The sequence below is a fragment of the Arvicanthis niloticus genome, chromosome 30 (assembly GCF_011762505.2).
Source record: "Arvicanthis niloticus isolate mArvNil1 chromosome 30, mArvNil1.pat.X, whole genome shotgun sequence".
Lineage (NCBI taxonomy): Eukaryota > Metazoa > Chordata > Mammalia > Rodentia > Muridae > Arvicanthis > Arvicanthis niloticus.
The window spans coordinates 5,299,770-5,320,873 of NC_133438.1; the positions used below are offsets into that span (position 1 = coordinate 5,299,770).

A 21,104-nucleotide genomic window follows, 5' to 3' on the forward strand; every position below is an offset into this window, starting at 1 on the left:
GTTTGGGGGGCATCACGGGGGCTACAGGGGTCTGTGGGAGGAAGAAAGCGGGGTCTCCTGCAAGGGGGGTGGGGGAGGCGCCTCTCCAAGCTTCAAGCCGGCGCGAGACACAGGCGAGGGCTGGCGGCGGCCACATCTGCACTGGGGCCGGTGCGCATCTGCACAAGAAAGAGCTGCCGGCCAGGGTCCCCGCCACGCAGCCTGCCGCCCCCACCCCCATCAGCGCGCGCGCGCCCAGCCCCGCTGGCTGGCAGACACGCATTCGCGCTGCCTACCCTGGCTGGCCCCCACGCTGCCACCCCCGATTCCCTGAAGGTCCCGCATCCGGAAAGTGAGGTGAGCGCATCCGTACCTGGTGAGGAGGGGTAAACTGAGGCACCGGGGAAAAGAGGAATGGGGAGGAATGGACAAGTATGTGAATGGATGGGATGGATAGTTGCTGCTCCGTGGTCCTTACTCGCCCAAGACGCAGAATTCTGCAGCCTCTTGGAGATCAGAGTGTTCAAACTCTACAGACGCCCCTCCGCCTCCACCGCGTCAAACCCCCACCCGAGATTTGCAGATTCCTTCCCCAGCCAGGGGCCTTTGAAGGCATCCTGTGTCCGTCAGAGATGCAAGGACCAGTCCAACCCCATTGACAATCAAACTCACCCACCGCTGCCGCGGATCCTAGCATCCCAGCCCCCTCCCAAAAGGCCTGGCACCAGTCACCTAGCTCAGTACACCCTCCCCGGGAACCTAGGAGTCATCCTCCGGAGCCCCTTGGGACACGGGAGTCTGAGCCCCGGCCCCCGCCTTCCGGATCCAGGTGTCCCCTCTGCACACCCAGCCCGAAGCCTGCGTCTCGAGGCCGCGCTCGCGTCGCCATGGCAACGGGAGTCTATTTTGCGCCGGGAACACACAGCTTCCTCTCCAGCGCCCCCCACCCACCCTGCTCAAGAGTGAGGGGCTCAAAGGGCGGGGGACAGTGCAGTGATGAGAATGAGACACTTAGAAGGGACACAATCCCGGGACAGACATGCAGAGATTGAGAGAGCCCCTGACAGAGGAACTGGGTGTGGAAATTACAAGGAGGATACAGATCCAGGCGGGGGAGGTTGGGGATGGAGGGCCCAGACAGAGATCCGGACAGAGCCCTATACAGACGCAGAGATGCGGAGGAACGGAAACAGGGACCCGACGGCAGAGCCAGGTTAGAAAGAGAAACAGCCGGCTGGACGTAGGCAGGGGTCCTGAGAAGAGGATGGGCAGAGTCTCTAGGCAGGGACCCCAGACAGCTCAAAGTAGCGCTGCATGTGGTATCCACTCTATCCTTAGCAGGGATTTGGGAGATCTTTCCCAGCGCCACAGCAGCCAGGACCCGCTCCTCTCCTCTCCCTTCTTCTACAGGTCCCCAATCTTGCCTGCCTTCCGCATTCCTACCTCAAACCGACTTTCTAATCCCTGAGATTCCTAGGAACCCCTTCCACATGTTCCTACCCCCTTCCCTGATCTGCGCTCCCACCACCACCTCCGCAGCCGCCACCTGCAAGACCCCAGTCGGGCCATTTTAGAGGCTCAGGTCCTTTATTGGTTGTGCCTTCCCCACCTCTAAGTCTCACTTCTCTTGCTCTCTTTTACTTCCCCTCCCAATCCCAGGGCCTCTGTTTCTCTCTCTGGGTCTCCCACTCTCTCCTTCTGTGTCTCTGTCTCTGCCTACTTTCCATCACTATCCATCCTTCCGGTACCACCTTCTATGGGTTTCTATCTCTTCCCTGGCTGTCTCTGTCTTCCTCTATGCGTCTGCATTCCACTCTTCCCGGATCTTGTTCCTCTGTCCCTTTCTTGGATCTCAGGTGCCCTCACCACGCCTCCCCCCACCTGCTGCTGTTCTCTGCCAGGACCCTCGTGAAGCACTCCGATCCACCCAGCCCAGCCCACTTCTGACATCCTAGCCAGCATTCTTCACCCCCAGCTGGCAGGGATGGGATAGGACTTGTCGGGGGCTTCCTTTTCCGAGCCTGGCTCTTTTTCTCTGTAACACCTTGTGTCACTCAAGTCCTGAGCTGGATTTGAGAACCAAGCAAGGTTCACCGAAAGGAAGAACTGGGGTTTAGGGCCTCCTTTCCCACCCACTCCCTCTGGTTGTGGAGGAGGACGTTGCCTTGTGAGTGAGAACTAGAGGTAGGGGGCGGTGTAGGGCTGGGGCGGAGTAGGGGATGGGGCGAGGATGGGGGCGGGGCAGGAGTTCTCACAAGCCAGTTGCAGAGTCTGCGCAGCTGGGCCAGAGTGTGTTTGCACCTATAGGGCTGCATGACAGGGGTAGGACGAGCATGGATGCCTGCCTGCCCGCCGGCCCAGTGAAGGGAGCTGGTAATAGAGATGTAATGTTTCTGGTGTGCTTTAACATATGAGCCTTGGACATTGATGGTTAAAATATGTACAAATGTTTGTATATCTGTGTAGAGTGTAAATGCACACACACGCACTCACACATATGCTCTCGAAGGGTGTATAGGCTGACACCAAGTGTCCTTGCTTTGGGGCTGCAGCATAGGTGCCCTGTGGTCTGTGTCAAGTATGAGCGCTGTTGTGAGTCTGAGCAGTCTTGTGTGAGAGAAACAGAGAAGCAGTCCCCTTCTCCAGTGTCTGCACTGGCTGCTGCATCTGCAGATGGTTGTCCTCTGTCAACTCACAGCCTTTGAGCAAGGCAGACAGCTGCCTTCCCCCCCATCAGCACAGATGGCTTCAAAGCCAGATTCCCATTGTACGTGTCAGTACTCAAAGAATGAAGGGATCTATATGGCCGTGTCTGCTACCCTCAGAAGAGTTGGGTCTCTAGGAGTCTCACCTCCCTTGTCTGTACGTGGGAGATGTCATCTAGACTAGGTTCACAGCCTAGCCCAAGTCTGGTCACTGTGGACAATAGGACCCCTTAGAATTTTGTTCTCATCTGAAGGTGGGGGGGAGGGATATGAATACCCACCTCTCACCATTGCTTCAGCATTTTCCAAGATGTAGACGTTTCCCTGAGCGTTCACAAGCATCATGCACTACTTCTGAGTGCTGTGGAGAGTCAGCAAAGATGTAGCTCAAACCATCCGCCTCCATGGAGATTGTAGCTCTAGTCTAAGCATTGAAAGGCACACACAAGGCAGTGTGTGCCTCCTGTGACAAACACACAGGAGCTTGAGAAGGAATCCAGCAGGGCAGGGAGCCCCAACCGGTCAGGGGCTGCTTTGTGGCTTGCTGAGATTATAGGTGAATGATGCTGAGGGGAGGGGCGGAGGACCGCCAAGCTGAGATCTGGCAAACAAGGCAGCAGCAACTGCTGACGAAAGGAAAGGATAGGGTACTTGGGCATGACCCCAGAAAGGTTTAGAGCAGTAGTTCTCAACCTGTGGGTCTCAAGCCCTTTGTGGGTCACCTAAGAGTAGACACATTTACAACATTACAGATAAGAAATAGGGCTAGAAAGACGGCTCAGAGGTTAAGAGCACTGGCTGCTCTCCCAGAGGTCCTGAGTTCAATTCCCAACAACCACTTGGTAGCTCACAACCATTTATAATGAGATCTGATGCCTCTTCTGGCCTTCAGGCATAGAGATAGATAGATAGATAGATAGATAGATAGATAGATAGATAGATAGATGCTACATAAATCTTTTTTTTTTAATAGTAGCAATAGAAATAATTTTACTGTTGGGTGATGGGTCACTGCAACACGAGGAATTTTTTTTAAAGTTCCAGCCCTAGGAAGGTTGAAAATGTTGGCCTAGAGGGAAAGGAAAGAAAGGGTGGCCACTCAAAGGCCTTCCAGGCAGAGCAAGGGTTAAGTGAGGTCAGAACCAAGACCTGGTCTGAACCAGGAAGCCGCTGATGTCACCTGCCATTTATGCTTGCTGTTGTTTTGTTTTTGTTTTAAAGACAGGGTCTCATGTAGCCAGGATTAAGCCTGCACTTGCTATGTAGCTAAAAGTGACTCTAAATTGAATGAGAAGTGGGAGCCACTGTGTCTACCTCCATTTCAAAAAGACTTGTGGTAAAGCATGGTTGGATTCTGTGCGCCCCCTGCCTTTAATCCCAGCGCTTAGGAGGCAGAGGCGGGCAAATCTCTATAGTTCAAGCCAACCTGGACTACAGAATAAGTTCCAGGCCAGGCAAGGCTTCAGAGAGTGAGACAATGTCTCAAAAATAATTTTTTTTCTGGTAAAACACAGATAAAAATTGCATTTAGCCGTTTTAATGTCTGGCGTCTTCCCTATGTTGTATAATGATCTCTATCTAGTTCCAGAACATTCTTTTATTTTAAATATGTGTGTGTGTGTTGTGTGTGTTGTGTGTGTTGATGTGTGTGTGTTACTAAGGATGATCAGTCAGAGAAGGAGAGACGGGAAAGGATGAATTCTGGCTTCTTAGCCTGAGAGGGATCAGCCTCTCAAGGATCAAACCCTGAACCACTTGCAGAACCTCTTTATCATTACACAAAGGGCACCTTTAGCAAGTCAGTTTCTGCATGCTAAAACCTCTTACTGATGTGAGTGCTGTCCGAGGAACCATTACTTAAGCAATTCTCAGCCATAAGAGACTTCTAGGTTTGCCAGACATGTCTCAGGACTAAGTTGTGTAAAGGCTCTGAGAATCCTTCAAAGAAACAACTCTTGGATAACAGCCACTGACTATTTACAAAAGGCTACTTCAAAGCCTCGGTGCCATTGCTCTGAGTTAATGCCAGATACAATGGCTCTGCTAAAATTCTGCTACATTTGTGGTGTGTGTGTGCGTGTGTGTGTGTGTGTGTGTGTGTGTGTGTGTGTGTGTGTGTTTGCACACACGTCATGGTTTACTTACAAAAATAAGAACACAACTTTGGGGAATCAGTTTTTCACCATCTACCATCTGAAACCCAGAGAATCCTTACCCACTTAACCGTCTTGCCTGCTCTAGTTCCAGAACATTCTCCTCACTCTGAAATGAAGCCCTCTATGTATGAACCCTTCACTTCTGTGCTCGTCCTTCCAGCTACAAGATATAAGTAATACATAGGCTATCTGTCTGCATGGGCTTTACTGTGGGTCTTTCCAACAAGTGAGATCACATACTGTATAATGTTTTATGTCTGGCTTCTTCCTCTTAGAACAATAGCCTTAAGACTCACCTACGTTGTAGCACATGTAGTATCAGTGTGACTCCTCTAGGCTGAATAATCGCCCACTGTATGGATGTACCACAATTGTTTACCTGTTCATCTGTTTACCAACATCTGCATCATTCTCTGCTTTTGATCTATTATGCATAGAGGTGCTATAGACCTTTGTGCATGCATTTTTTGTGGTCATGCGTATTTACATCTTTGTGGGTAAACACAAAGGAGTGGAATTGCTGGTTCCTATGGTAACAATTAATTTGTGTGTAGTACCGGGGATTAAACCTTCAGCCTCAAGCATGCTGTACAAATGCTCTCCCACTGTCTCAAAAAAACCAAAAAAAAAAAAAAAAAAAAAAAAAAAAAACCCAAATGCTCTCCCACTGAGCCACATGCCTGACTCTCTTTGTGAGTCAGGGTCTTTATTGCTCAGCTGACTGGGCTGGCTTTGAACTCACTACATACGTGGGTTGGTCTTGAGCTTGTGATCCCTCTGCCTCCCCTCAGCATCTCAAGCAGACAAGGATAACAAACCTATGCTGCCATATCTGACTTTAATTTTTTTATGAGTCGTCAAAGTCTTCATGTGAGCCAAGCGCACTTCCAAGGTACCCTTTAAATAGCCGGTGTGCAGGCTCCCAGCAAGCACTGAAATATCCTAGGCTGGAGTTCTGGGAAGGGGTCTAACCTAGGGCCAAAAGGGAAAGTTGAAGGTTGGGTGTGGAAGTACTCTCAGGAGGGAAAGACAGAAGGACAGAGTTCAATGTTGGCCTTAGTTACATAGTAAATTTGGGGTCAGCATGGGTTCAATGGACTTTATTACAATCAAACCAAGCAAAAAGTAAAGAAGAGGGCAGAGGAAGAGTGAGGGGGATGGAAGGAAGGGGGAAGGAAGAAGGGAATAGAAGGAGAGAAGAAGAGAGAGAGAGAGAGAACATCCATACACCTGTAACTCCATTGCTTGGGAAGCTGAAGCAGGAGATTCAATCATTCATCCATTTGAAGCTAGCCTGGGCTACATAGTGAGTTACAGTCCAGTTACAGGATTACAGAGTGAGACTCTATTTAAAAAAAAAAAAAATTAAGACTCCATGTGATAAGATGTGGAGAGCCAAATCTTGGGGATCCCCAGCACCCAAAAGCTATCTCCCTACCTCAGCTTTCTAGCACTTTGCTTGGCAATGTTTCTCTCTCTCTCTCTCTCTCTCTCTCTCTCTCTCTCTCTCACACACACACACACACACACACACACACATGTCCATACACACACACATGCACAGTGGACAGAACAAATTATAAAATCACCTAACAATGTTTACTTGAATACATCCCAACCCCCCTCCCTCCTCCTCTGCTGTGTTAGGTCCCTGTGACTGTCGCTACTCAATGTTTCTCCTCAGCAGTCTGAAGTACATGTGACATTTTTGTCTAGCACCTCCCTCCTCTCCCTGGAAGGTCCACCCTAGATCCACAGGAATCTGTGGGCTTATTCAAGGCTGTAGTTTTGATGTTCCTGACACCCCAAGGGTTGTTTCCAGAAGGAGTCCCTGTCCTACATACTGGGCGCAGCCTTTGCTCCAAGCCTCTGGAGAGCTATCTCCCTGGGCCTTGTCAAGATGCCCTTTGAGAAGAGGGGGAGCCTCTGAGAGGAAACACCCAGAGCCTGCCTCCGCTTGCTGGCTCAGAACTGCTTATCCTGCCTGGTGGGGGTTTGGGGAATTCTGCTCTCCCGGGTTCTTGCCAGGCCTTTCCACCCCCAGATCTTCTGCCTGTTCCTGACCTGCCTGGACAGTTGTCATGGTGACAGCTAGAAAGCGTGCCCTTCTGACCCACCTACCTAATCCCATTTCTCATCTCATCACCCCCACATCAAGTAGTTTCTTCCAAAACTCTGAACAGCACTGACACTTGTATATGAGATCGTGTGTGTACGTGTGTGTGTGTGTGTGTGTGTGTGTGTGTGTGTGTGTGCGTGCGCGCGCGCGTATGAAAGAGGTAGGGTATCTTTGGAGAATTGTAAACCAAAAAGCTGTAAGCCAGTAGTTCTTAACGGTATTGTGTGCCCACCACCAAGAGAACTTTCCTGTTTGTCTGTCTCCCTGTGTGTCTTTGGTGCGGCCTCAAACTTGAGACAATCTTCCTGCCTCTGCCTTCAGAGTGCTAGGATTACAGGCATGTGTCACGGTACCTGGCTTGTTTTGTTGTTGTTGTTGTTTTGTTTTGGTGTGTGTGTGTGTGTGTGTGTGTGTGTGTGTTTAAGCAGTATCAGGAGGCATCTTAGGTTGTCACACACAGGCATCACCTGCATGTCGGTCAGCTGTTCTACAGGTACATAGGACAAAAATATTTGATGATTCCTCACGTCAGTATTCCTGCACGTATGTTGAGAGCAGGGCAGGGCAGACCTTCGTGCTGAGCTCCCAACTAATTCATTCTCTCTCTCTCTCTCTCTCTCTCTCTCTCTCTCTCTCTCTCTCTCTCTCTCTCTCTCTCTCTCTCTCTCTGTCTTTCCTCTCCTCTCCTCTCCTCTCCTCTCCTCTCCTCTCTTCTCCTCTCCTCTCCTCTCCTCTCCTTCTTTCTCCTGCCTCCCCTACTACCCTGTTGCCCCACACCCCACATCTGTCTTCCCTATCCCTCCTTCCTTCCCTCCCTCCTCTTTCCCTCCTTCCTGGGCTCCTCGGGTATCTGGCTGCGGCTCACCCCCCCACACACACACACACACACACGACTTCCTCAATTCCCCCCTCTGCCTTCTGCCTTTACACCTTCCTTCTCCGTCAAGTCCTCCCTTCGTAAAACTTCTGTATGCCCCTCCTCCGTCCCCTCCGATCTTTTCTTTTCTCCCGCTGAGCCCCTCTGTCGTCGCTCCCTTTGCCCTCCCTTCCCACCGCTGCAATTTGGCTCCGGGATCCGCAGCCTGGCGTCCCGGTGTGCACCATGCCCGCCCTGCTGCTGCTCGGGACTGTCGCGCTGCTAGCCTCCGCCGCGGGCCCGGCGGGGGCGCGCCCATCCAACGACACGAGCGCAGTGGCCCCGGGCCCGCTGCCCGCGCTCCTCGCGCACCTGCGGCGCCTGACCGGGGCTCTGGCGGGAGGCGGAACCGCGGCAGGCACCAGCGCCAATGCCACCAAGACCAGCCCAGCGGGTGGCACGGGCGCAGCGGCACGGGCGCCCCCTCCGGCCGAGCTCTGCCATGGCTACTACGATGTCATGGGCCAGTACGACGCCACCTTCAACTGCAGCACCGGCTCCTACCGCTTCTGCTGTGGCACCTGCCACTACCGTTTCTGCTGCGAGCACCGCCACATGCGCCTCGCGCAGGCCTCCTGCTCCAACTACGACACGCCACGCTGGGCCACCACGCCCCCGCCGCTGGCTGGAGGCGCCGGGGGCGCTGGGGGTGCGGGTGGGGGGCCAGGGCCGGGCCAGGCAGGGTGGCTGGAAGGGGGCCGGGCCGGGGGCGCTGGGGGACGTGGGGGAGAGGGCCCAGGGGGCAGCACAGCCTACGTGGTGTGCGGAGTCATCAGTTTCGCCCTGGCTGTAGGCGTCGGAGCCAAAGTGGCCTTCAGCAAGGCGTCACGTGCGCCCAGGGCGCACCGGGAGATCAACGTGCCCAGGTAAGTGTGCGCTGGGCTGGAGGGACAGGAGAGAGCCTGGAGCTGGGCACTGGGAACAGACCTATCGGATGGAGGCAGTTCCTTGGTGGTGGGAGGTGGAACAACTGATATAAAGAGGCAGGGCTTACGCTGTGAGAGGTCCGGCAACAGGCTTGGGAGTGTGTCTGGGCAATATGGGTGGCTTGGCGGGGGGTGGGGGGTTGGGGGGTGGGGGGTGGGCTACGCATTGGAACTTGGAACCTGTTGGGGCGTGACTACACGGATGACTGAGGTCCAAATTAGTAGTGGGAAGTAACTGGAGCCCGAAGACAGAAACGACAAAAGGACCTGGCTGTAGAAAAGAATTGGTATGGAGAGTTCATTCAGCCAGTATTTCTTAAGCACTTTCTGTGGGCCAGGGGCTAGGGATATAGAATGGAACAAAAGTCCCGCCTTTCTGGATAAGCCTGTTTCCTAAGTCCAAGGATTCTACCTGTGATCTGTGTGATGCTGGCCACCTTTCTTAACCTCTGTGCCTCTGCTGCCCGCGCATAGACAGTGGGGCTAAGAATAGACCTCCGTTTATTTGGACTGTAAAGGAGATTAACTGAGCTGATTCATGTAAAGTCCTAGCCGAGTGCGTGCTCATTAAATATTTGTGGTAGTTCCAGCAAGCAACATACCTATAGATATTGACAAGTGCTGTGAAGAAAACAAACCAGTGTAAAAAGTTAACAGACAGTGTTGGTTTTGGAAGGGATTTAGTTGAAGGTTTAGTTGAGGGGTTTAGTTGGAAGATCAGAAAGAGTCTGTCTGAGCATGACCCTGGAGGAAACAAGAGACAGAGCCATTCAGGAATCTGTGTGAGGATCATCCCAGGCAGAGGGCAACTGCAACATCGGGGAGGCATCCTGTTCCCAGGGGTGTCTGAGGAGGAACAGGCAGGGGCTAAATTTCTTCTGTGTGTTATGAAGAGCCACTAGAGACAGCTAAAAACCCGTGAAACACCTTTGAGGCTGTGTATGAGGGTAGACAAGAGACAAGGACTACAGTGCAGATCAGGAGAGAGAGAGAGAGAGAGAGAGAGAGAGAGAGAGAGAGAGAGAGGCTGTGATTTCCAGGTGGGAACGCGCTGAGCAGCCGCCTGATCAGCGATGTATTGAGGAGGTCTGTTGTGAAAGATTGCAAGGAGAAAAGGTTCAGAAAGGTCCATCTGCCCAAGGAACAGTAATAAGGTCTTAGCTCATGGTGGGGCAAGGCCATGGGAGAGACCACAGAAGGGGTTCCTGAAGGAATTCATCAAGCAAGAAACGTGGTCTAGAAAGGTTAACATTAGAAGGTTCACAGCCAAACCTGGACCCCATCTCTGCACTGTGGATACACTAAAGAAGAGGATAGGGAGAGACAAAAAGTCCTGGACCCTTACCCAGCTCCCTCCCACCCCAGTCCCTGACTACCCACCCATCCATCTGCCATTTTTAGAGCTCTGGTGGATATTCTCAGGCATCAAGCAGGACCTGCAACACGCCCGGACCGGGCCAGAAGCAGTTCTCTGACCCCAGGGCTGGGAGGCCCAGACAGCATGCCCCCCAGGACGCCCAAGAACCTTTACAACACCATGAAGCCCTCCAACCTCGGTGAGTGCAAGTGACAGACGATGACTCGTTTCTGGCCACGCCCTCACTCCTGTGGCTCTGTCCTCTCCATGTGACACTCCCCAACCCTGATGCCCTGCCCCCGCCACCAGCCGTGAACATTTTTTCTTTCAATGTGCATCTTGCTTATCCTAAGAGAAACTCCCCAAGGTCACAGTAGGCAGGAAAAGTTCCCGTCTTATGGGGTTGTGGCAGGGGGTGGGGGGCCTTTCCCAGAGAGAGGAGTAAGTTCAGCTGTAGGAACTCTGGGTGTCTGGAGAAAAGGCTCTCAGACCTGAGACCACAGACAGCTTAGAGTTTTAAACTTCAGGCTAAGCTCAGGTTCTCCATTCTAAAGTCAATGGGAAACCACTGAGGTGCTCTGAGCAGGGAACAGACAGACACACGTGGAAGATAGATGCTGATGCACACAGCTATAATCCCAAAATTCTGAGAAAAGGCTGAGGTAGGAGGATCACGAGTTGAAGGCCAGCCTGAGTTAAAGCCTGTCCCAGAAAACCAAAGAGATCCTGGGCGGTAGGAGCTCATGAGTTTAATCCCAGCAGTCAGGAGGCAGAATCAGGCGGATTTCTGAGTTCAAGACCAGCCTGGTCTACAGAGTTCCAGGACAGCCAGGGCCACACAGAGAAACCCTGTCTCAAAAAACTGAAAAGAAGGAGAAGGAGGAAGAAAGAAAGGAAGGAAGGAAGGAAGGAAGGAAGGAAGGAAGGAAGGAAGGAAACCAAGGAGTTGGGAAGCAGCTCAAGGGTAGAATTCACCCCTGGAACTCATGGGCCACTTGCCTAGAATTCAACAGTAAGGAACTTGGGGTGTAGTTTCGTGTTAGGGTGCAACCCCAGCATAGAACCCTGGGCTCTATCTCCAGCCCTGCAAAAGATAGGAAGAAAGCCAGGCTTGGTGGCTTGTGCCTCTAACCCCCAGCACTCAGGAGGCAGAGGAAAGCAGATCTCTGTGAATTCCAAGCCAGCCAGTATACACACTGAGACCCTGTTCAGAAACAAACAAGAAAACACCACCACCAACAACAACAACATCAACAACAAAAAATCCATGTTCTGGAGTCTGCAAGCTATATTAAAAGAAGAGGTGAGAGGAGAGAGGTTCAGGAGACCCATGCAGTAATAGAAGAGGGTCTGAACTGGGTCGGGGTAGACAGAGGGGGGTGATTGTCAATGATAATGATGAAGGGACATTCAAACTAGGTCTTTGTGGGATTTGGCTTGGTTTTTGTTTTTGTTGTCAGATAAGGTCTCATCTAGTCCAGGCTGGGCTTCAAACTATGTAGCTGACCTTGAACTGCTGGCCCTCCTTCCTGTGTCTCTCAAGCACTAGAGATTACAGGCTTGTGCCAGTGTCAGGCTTTAATCTTTATTTCTTCCTTTTTTATTCTTCCTTTCTTTCTTCCCAAGACACAGTTTCTCTGTGTAGCCCTGGCTGTCCTGGAACTTGCTTTGTAGACCAGGCTGGCCTCCAACCCACCTGCCTCAGCCTCCCATATGCTGGGGTTGCAGGCATGACCCACTATGTGAAACGAGTCAAGCTAGATCCTGAAAGAGATTTCATTCAAATAGGGAAAGGAAGAGATTCAAGGCATTGAGACCAGCATTGCAGAATGGGCAAAGGCCCTGTGGCAAGCCTCAGACATCACCCCCATGTTCTGGTTTTCCTGTAAGGGATAGTGAACCATGGAAGGCATCATCTGCATGCTGGGCGGGGTGGTGGGGGAAGAGCAGCCACTGTGATTGGCTTCTCACCTCAATGTGGACTGGGAAGATGACAAAAAGGGGCATATTTAGTGATTCAGAGGGAGGGTGCCAGGCAAGGCAGAGATGTGGGGTCAGGAGGGGCCACCAGGCTTGAGTGGCAAGAGGTGGTATGGAAACTTCTGGCTTGAGTATTGGGGTGAATGTGGAAGAGGGACATCTCAGTCCCCAACCATGATCATGGACACTTACCCTCTGTTCCCCCAAAGGGGCTAATAGAATAAGTCAACCTGTGGCGTCCTAATGAGGGGGTGGGGCTGTACTGAACTGAGAGCCAGCAATGACACACTTCCAGGCAGGAGTGCCTGCTGGGATGGCGATGACAGTGACGTCACCTCCCTTCTCGGTCCCTCAGATAACCTGCACTACAACGTCAACAGCCCCAAGCACCGCGCCGCCACACTGGGTACGCAGAGGGCCGAGGCGCCCTGGGAGTCGGGGGTCCTCGGGCCCCACTGTGGGCAGCCCCAGCCTGGTGCTGGGTGGAGCCCCAGTCAGACCCCCATGAGCCGGTGCTCATGTGGGGCTGGCCCCACCAAGGCAGCTGCAGTGTCCTCGAGAGGACACCGGAAGTGGTGGATCTCCTTCCTGTCAAGTTTTGGGAAGATGCGTGGAATGCATCCCCAGCTGAGGCCAGGATTCAGTGGGTGCTGACAAATGCCAGCGGTCCCCGACCTGGAATGTGATTTCATCCTCAACCACAATCCTGTCCAATGTGATGGGAAAGGAGGGGCTCCTAAAGGTTGAAGCTTTCACAGGCAGGAACTCCAGATCCTCACCTCCCAAACCCTAGACCTCTGAAGGAGGAGGTCTGGAGCCTGAAATCTTAGATCCAAGGGAGGATGGTTAGAGCATGGACCCCTGAGTTTGAAAAAGGAGGGCTGGGATCCACACCCCTGTGGCTGTGGGAGGAGGGCTGGGGTCTGAAATCCTAGGTCTAAGGGAGGAGGGTGAGAGTCTGATGGAAGAAGGCTGGGGCCCAGGCTCCTGGGTCTCAGGGTGGAGAGGTAACATCTGGATTCCTGAATTTGAGGGAGAGATGGGATCTGGACCTTCCAGCTTGAGAATGAAAGAGAATGGAACCCTGGGTCTGAGGGGCTGGGCTCTGGGTCCATGGGTCTGAAGGAGGAGGGCTAGGGTCTGGACACCTGGGTCTGAGAGAAGAGGGCTCTGGAACTCTGGGTCTGAGGGAGGAGGGCTGGGCTGAGTCCATGGGTCTGAAGGAAGAGGGGTAGAGTCTGGACACCTGGGTCTGAGAGAAGAGGGTTGGTTTCTGGATCCCTGGGTCTAAGGGAGAAGGGTTAGGGCTGGGTCTGAAGGAAAAGGGCTGCACTGACTGGGTCTTCCCCCTACCACAGACTGGCGTGCTATGCCACCACCCAGTCCCTCCCTGCACTACTCCACGCTGTCCTGCTCTCGATCCTTCCACAACCTCTCTCATCTTCCCCCATCCTATGAGGCTGCTGTGAAATCAGAATTGAATCGATACTCTTCCCTCAAGAGACTGGGTGAGTAAGCCTGGGTAAGGGAACTCAGCCAATGGCCCTGGGGTTGGTGGGTAGTTCAGTACCATGGACAGCGGGCGGTAATGGGGAGGTGCAGAAGGTTTCAGTCTTCCTACCAGCTTTTTTCCTAGTCGGTTCCATATTACCTGAGATATTTTGGGTTGGGTGTTTTGTTTTTCTTGTTTTGTTTATTTGTGTTTAGTTTTACTTTTCTGAAATAGAGTCTTGCTTTGTAACCCACATTGTCCCGGAACTCACTACTTAGCCCAGACTGACCTCAAACCCACGGTGACCCTCCTGTTTCCAGCTTCCCTAGTATTGGGATTGCAGGTGTGAACCATCATGCCCTGCTTAGCTTGGTGACTCTTGTTGATCAAACTTTCAGATTCCCGAGGTGCTGCCTGGGGTTCGGGTAAGGGGTCTCCGGGAGGAAGGCTCTGGGTTGTCAAGGGATCTTTCTGTCTTTTCTCCCCCAGCTGAGAAAGATCTGGACGAAGCCTACCTGAAGCGCAGACATCTGGAGATGCCACGTGGAACGCTGCCCTTGCATGCACTGCGGCGCCCTGGCACTGGGGGTGGCTACCGCATGGATGGCTGGGGTGGCCCTGAGGATCTGGGCCTGGCACCAGCACCCAACCCCCGGCGGGTTATGTCCCAGGAACACCTGCTGGGTGATGGCCGAGCTTCCCGCTATGAGTTCACGTTGCCTCGAGCACGCCTGGTGTCTCAAGAACACCTGCTGCTGTCTTCACCAGAGGCGCTTCGCCAGAGTCGCGAACACCTGCTGTCACCCCCACGAAGTCCTGCACTGCCCCCAGACCCCACCACCCGGGCCAGCCTGGCTGCCTCACACTCCAACCTGCTGCTGGGGCCTGGGGGCCCCCCCACACCCCTGCATGGGTTGCCTCCATCAGGCCTGCATGCCCACCATCATCATGCCCTTCATGGCTCTCCTCAGCCAGCCTGGATGTCTGATGCGGGCGGGGGTGGGGGCACACTGGCCCGCAGGCCACCCTTCCAGCGCCAGGGCACCCTGGAGCAGCTGCAGTTCATTCCTGGGCACCACTTGCCCCAGCATCTGCGCACTGCCAGCAAGAACGAAGTGACTGTCTGAGGCCGGGTGGAGTGCTTGGGGGCTGTGGCTTCTGAGTTTCCCTTCTCCCAGCCCAGATCTCCATCACTGGCTTATCATATACACCAAGGGTCTGAGACCAGGTGGACCCTTGGACCGGAGACCATGCCTCCTTTTGGGATGTTACCGCAGATGAGATCTCTCCTCCTACTTTGTCTCTGTTTGAACCGAGGCCTCCCTCCCATGATGTCATCCCAGAGGAAGGAGGCCTGTACACGAGGTCATTACTAGCAAACATGTCTGTGTTTTATAATGTTGCAGGGACTAAACCTCCTCTTATGAGGTCACCACAGAGAAAGAGCCCTGCCTATGAGGTCATCACTAGAAGCTACGTCCATTTTGCATGACATCACCACAGAGACTCCTTTCCTGTGATGTCACCACAGACAATGCCTTGTCCCATGCCATCATCCCTAGAAACAAAAACTTCTTCCTGCAGTGTCACTACAGAGAAAAGTCTCACACTTGTTGAGACTTGTTGGTATCATCCTGACTGAGCACCAAGGCCTCTTGCAATTGTCATCACAGGAAAAATGTTTCTCTGCCATGGAGAAGATGCCTCCATTCATTCCATGATGCCACCACTACAGACAAAGCCATTTTCCTGGGACACATCGCAGGGGACCACACCCTGCCAATTGTATCCTCACTAAAGATTAGGCCTCCTTTCCACAATGCTGTCACAGGACTTTGCCTCCCTCCTGTGATGCCATCACCAGATTAGGTGCCTTGCCCAATGGCGCCATCACAGGACCCGTGCCTCTTCATGTGATGTCATTACCAGAAATGACCACCTGTTCCTGGGACCTCTCTCCAGGGTGAGACCCTTCTGTGGTGTGACCACCAGTTACCACCCACTTGGAAACGACACCAGGAAACACCTCTATTTCTGTGCCATGTCCTGAGAAAGTTGGGCTTGTGTAGCCAAAGACCACCTGGGAAGAGGCCAGAGGAAGCAGCCTGTCCTGAGATGTAATCTGAGGGGTGTCAGCACTAGGGATGCTGGTGATGATGCCCTCCATCGGACCTCATCATAGAGTGTTTCCTTCTCAGAGGTGGTTCCCAGTCCAGATGACCAATGGTAGTGATTGCATAGTGATCGTGTCATCAGAGTCCTTCTCTTACTCTCTTATAATTAAGTTCCATGGCTGCTTCCCATGACCCCAGGGACGTAGCCAACATGCTGTCCACTAGCCCCTCTAAAGGAAGGCTGGGCCTGTGCAGTGAGTCCTTGGGGATGGCACCCATGGATGAGCCTCAGCTCCAAAGCCACTTTGATCCATGAGGTTTCTAAAGCCCTAGGACTCATAGGTGAGCCAAAGGCTGGCATCACTTCTCTCTGCCATATCTAAAGACACCTCTGTCAACAGAGTCCCCGTCTCTATTGGAGAGGGAGGGTTGGGGTATATGTGCTGCTGACCTTGCCAATGACATTATCAATGCTCCCCAGTATTCTCCTGTCATGATAGCACAGCAGTTGGGGTCCAATGTTAACCATGTCATTTCCCAGGATTCCATAAGACTCACTTCAACTACCATATCATCTTCCAGGCAGTATCACCATTAATGGTGTCATCATTGTCTCCCAAGATTCTTCCCAACCATGGTGTCATCATCTCCCAGGGTCCAAACAACATGTCATCATGATGTTCCAGGATCCACCACAACCATGTTCTCATTGCCTCTCAGAACCCTTCACAAGCTCACCTCATCACCCCCCGCCCCCAGGATCCATCATAGCCAGGGGGTCTTCATCATCTCCCAGAAATCACAACCATACAGTCCTCACCAGCTCCCAGGATCTATCAGAACCACACTGGCCTCATCTCTCAGGAGCCAGTACAACCTTGGTGTCCTTGTCTCCCAGGCTGTGCCATGATGATGATATCCTTATGTTCCAAAAATCCATTAGGCCTCCTGGTAACACTCTCTACCAGGACTTGTTAGGACTGACAGAGCCAGTGTTCTTCATAATTCCTTACAACTGCAGTGTCACCTCCCAGGATCCACTTTAACCATGTCTTCATGTCTCAGTAGCCACCACAGTTATGATGTCACCACTTCATAAAATCCACTCCAACTGTGGTGTCCCTGGATTCTTGCGATCATGTATCATTACATCCCAGGATCCATCTAATAGTGCGGCAAGTATCATATACAATGAGAACCATCATTCTGTCGCCTCCTTGGACCCATCAGTCATGTCCTATCACGACTCACCAGGATTTACTGTGACCATGGTGCCATCACCTCCAAGCAGCCATAATAGCCAATGGCATCTTCATTTCCCAGGACCCACTTTAACCGCAGTGTCTCCATGACTTAGGGTCTCTGAAATCCAGTGACATCATTATCTCTAGAGTCTGCCGTAACCATAGTTGTCATCACCTCCCTGGACCCATGATAGCAAATAATGTCATTATTTCCCAGAGTGCACTTCAGCCATGGTGCCATCATCCTCTCCCAGAATCCATGTGAAACTGCATGTCATCGTCATCCAGGATCTGTAACAATGTGTCCTCATCTTCCAGGACCCATGGCAATTGTGTGCCATCCGCCAGGGTCCAAATGCTGTGACAGGCTCTATTTCAATTGTCCTCTGGGGTCTCATGGCATTTACAGTTCCTCCCTTCAGGGGAACCAGCACAACAGGCCATTTCCCATTCCTTCCAATGGACTAGGGTGGAGCCAGCTCTCTCCCTCTGATAATGTCATCCCCACTCTGGCCCTTTGTAATGTGTCACTGCCTCATTCCTGGTCCAAACAGATACCTGGATCAGCTTCACCTACAGACTTGGCCTCTTTCCACTCACTGGTGAGTGCTTCCAAACTCTTCTTGGATTACCACTGTCCCTTGCCCAGCCGTCTGATCGGTGACAGGGTCATCTTGGTGACCTCTCCACAGCAGCAGCAGAGGGGGAGCTTCCTAGCCCTTAGATGGCATCACTGCCCTACCCCACTCCATCCCTGGTACTTGGTCCCAACCAGGATCAGAACTTGCTAGCTTGGGCTGAGCTCTCTTTAGAGAGGATGTGGGTGATGCCACAGCTGATAAACCACCTGCTGGCCTATTCCTGGGGTGGGTGTATCTGAGAGCAATGGCCCCTGCTACCTTCATCTGAAAAGTCCAAGGGTGCTCCTTTGCCCCTTTCCCTAACATACCAGGGAGCCCTAACCCCAGTGCACAATCTTACCCTGCCATACCCAGTTCTCTGTACATATAGCCATGTTTCAGGGGGGCGGCCGTTCCCCACTCTTAAAGGGCTACATGCCCCCCTCCCAGCCCCTAAGGCGAGGAGGGGGGCTCTTCTCCCTCCTCTGGGCCGCCCTCTCCCTTTTATGCCTTCCTCACCCACCAAATATTGGCCTCTGTGGCCATCCCTTCTTGCCCAGAGCCTGGATGGGGTAGATGGTGCCAGGCTCTTACCATGCTGAGGAAAGCAGGAGGTTACCACCAATCTTCCTAAACTCCAGCACCAGGTTTTCGGTCTCCCAACTAATAGATGCTCCGTGGACTCCCCATCCATTCTAAGGCCTCCCTTCAAGCGTGCTTATCACTCTTATGGAACACACAGCTTTCTTTAGCCCCCAAGCATTGGAGAGGTTCGGGAGCTTTCCACTTTTGTTTGCCGGTTCTCTCCTTCCCTCCATCCCTCCCTCCCCTAACCTGAATTCCTTCCTGGGATCTGTCCTTATCCCAGTCTCCACCCTCCACCTGCCTGACCCTGGAGTCTTGACCTCTTATTTCAATAAAGCCATAGTGGGGAGAGGTCTTGAGGGTGGGCCAGCAGGCCCTGTTCTGCTCATCCTCCACCATCACCAGGATGCTTCCAGAGCTGGGACCTGGCCTTCTGAGTCTTCCCCTCCCCTCCCCCTGCTCCCCAATAAACACAAACAAACACACATGGACAGGGTGTGCACTGCCCTGCAGGAAAGCCCCTTCTGATTGGGGGCTGCAGAGGGGGTGTCAGAGACAAAAGTGCCACACCAGAGGTTCCGCCACACCTCTGAACCCCATTCTTTCTCCCCTCCCCACTCTTTCTCCCAGTGCTGGACTCACCTTCAACTTCCTGGTGAGGACAGTAAGAGGAGCTGGCACTTGGCTGGGGGTGGGGTGTTGTTTTTGTTTTGGAATAAACAGCTGTTTTCCTGATCTTTAGCCTTAAGGTTTTCTTCTCTCCTGTTCACTGGGAAGTTGGGGGCCTCCTCTCTCTGTGTGGTGGGGTACAGGTCTGGCCAAAGGCACAGTAACATTTGTCAGGGGAGGAACTTCTAAAAATGTTTCCCAAAGGCTCAGAGATGTCCCTTGTCGTGTGATCCATGAAGCTGAGGAGTCAGGGAAGGGACATTTTAACGTGATTTTTAATTCTTGGTTTTGTTTTCTTTTTAAAACTTTTATATATGTCTTAGTTAGGATTTCCATTGCTGTAAAGAGACACCATGACCAAGGTAACCCTTACAAAGGACAGCACACACACACATAAATATACACATACATACATGAGTGCTTTGCCTGCATGGATGTCTGTGTACCACATGCATGCCTAGTGCATGAAGAAGGCATCAGATTCCCCTAGAACTGGAGTTACAGACAGTTGTGAGGGTCCTCTGCAAGATCAAGATCAACTAGTGCTCTTAACAGCTACTCCATCTCTCCGACTCCTTTAATTTGTAATATTATATTTATCTACTCTGTGTGTGTGTGTGTGTGTGTGTGTGTGTGTCCTGTGTGTGCACTAGTAAGGATCGAATGGAGAGCCTCAGGAATGTTAAACAGGTATTGTACCCATGAGCTATATTTCCAGCCTTCCCCCTCTTTCTTTTAAAAATATTTGTTATCTGGGCAGTGGTGGTCTGCACCTTTAATCCTAACATTCAGGAAGCAGAGACTGGTGATCTCTGTGAGTTCAAGACCAGCTTGGCCTACAGAATAAGTTCCAGGACAACCAAGCCTACACAGAGAAACCCTGTCAGGAAAAAACAAAAATAAGTAGATAAATAAATAAATAAATATTTTTTTGAGCCAGGTATTCACTAAGTTTCCCAGGATGGCTTTGAACTTGCTCTTCAGCCCAAGCAGACCTTGAGCTTTCAATCCACTACATCATCCTTCTGACTAGCTGGAATGACAGGCCTATGCCCACAAGCCTGACACCAACAAGTCTTTTGAAGGATGCTATTCAAAGGGGGAGTGGGAAGGTAGGATGCTTGAGGTGCCTGTTTGTATGTAACTGTGGAGCACTGCCCTGCCTGGGTCCCTCTCATCCAGTGCATGGGATTGCGTTCTAATTGGGTTCTCTTGCTGTGGAGAGGAAAGGGGTTGTTTCAGCTTATAGCTCCCATACCCATGACTGAGGGTATAGTCACAGCAGGAACTCAGAGCAAGAAGCTGGAAGCAGGAACTGAAAGAAGCAGAAGCCATGAAGGAATACTGCTTATTGGCTTTAGCCATAGTTAACATGCTTTTTTTTTTTTTTTAAGATTATATATTTTATGTATATGAGTGTTCTATCTGCATGTACATCAGCATGCCAGAAGGAGGCATCAGATCCCATTATACATGGTCATGAGCCACCATATGGTTGTTGGGAATAGAACTTAGGACCTCTGGGAGAGCAGCCAGTGCTCTTAAATGCCAAGCCATCTCTCCAGCTCCCTCACCATGCTTCCTTACGCATCCCAGGCCCACCATGAGCTTGGCCCTCTGAAGTGGAAACTTAAGATTTCTTTGGAAAGTCCGTTGTGTTGGATGGTGTTTTGCTGGGGCAAACACATGAAAGCGTGTTTTCCTGAAGTGGACACAAGTGAAAGGCAGACTTATGAAGGAATGTTTGGCTGAAGCAGACACAGGAAAAAAGGATGTTCTGCTAAAGCGAGCACATGAAAGGGATTCTTTGCTAATGACTCACACACACATGTGTTGATCCTCCTTACAATGCATAGTTGAGCTGCATTGGTTGGGACTCCACAGAAAGAAATGCACCAAAAACTGCACCAGCATGTCTGGTGTGCTGCAGTTTCTTGGCACTTCCGAGGTCTAGGACCAACTGACAGAGTGATGTCAACTGAGACAGATGGACGTGATGAGGCAAGACTCATTCATGGAGGACACGTGATGTTTGGGGGAATATAAAAAGGACTCAGTGGACAGTGACAGAGGCTGAGCTGGCTTGCTTATAAAGTTGGTTGTGCAACGCTCGTTGGTCTTGAATCTTTGCTGACCTTCACCTCACTAAGAGAGGCACAGCTGAGGACTTCCTCCTGGCGTCCCTTCTGGTCCCTCCTGCTGAAACTGAGGCCTGGCTGTCTCTGCTAGGTAGTGCCACCAC

The 21,104-nt window shown here is 52.0% G+C and overlaps 1 protein-coding gene across 3 annotated transcripts; it reads left to right on the plus strand.

Annotated features, from left to right (window-relative positions):
• Positions 1-8: 8 nt before the first annotated feature.
• On the plus strand, positions 9-19,452 carry Shisa7 (shisa family member 7). 3 transcript variants are annotated; one of them, XM_076927659.1, is made up of 6 exons: positions 9-336; positions 7,907-8,741; positions 10,203-10,357; positions 12,494-12,544; positions 13,497-13,646; positions 14,120-19,452. In XM_076927659.1, exons 2-6 carry the CDS (start codon positions 8,062-8,064, stop codon positions 14,755-14,757), a joined length of 1,674 nt encoding a protein of 557 aa, XP_076783774.1. In that variant the 5' UTR covers positions 9-336; positions 7,907-8,061; the 3' UTR covers positions 14,758-19,452. The 3 variants fall into 3 exon arrangements, with proteins under 3 accessions (XP_076783774.1, XP_076783775.1, XP_076783776.1); XM_076927660.1 differs by having other exon boundaries at positions 8,041-8,741; XM_076927661.1 differs by lacking the exon at positions 12,494-12,544 and having other exon boundaries at positions 11-336; positions 14,120-19,449.
• Positions 19,453-21,104: the final 1,652 nt, after the last annotated feature.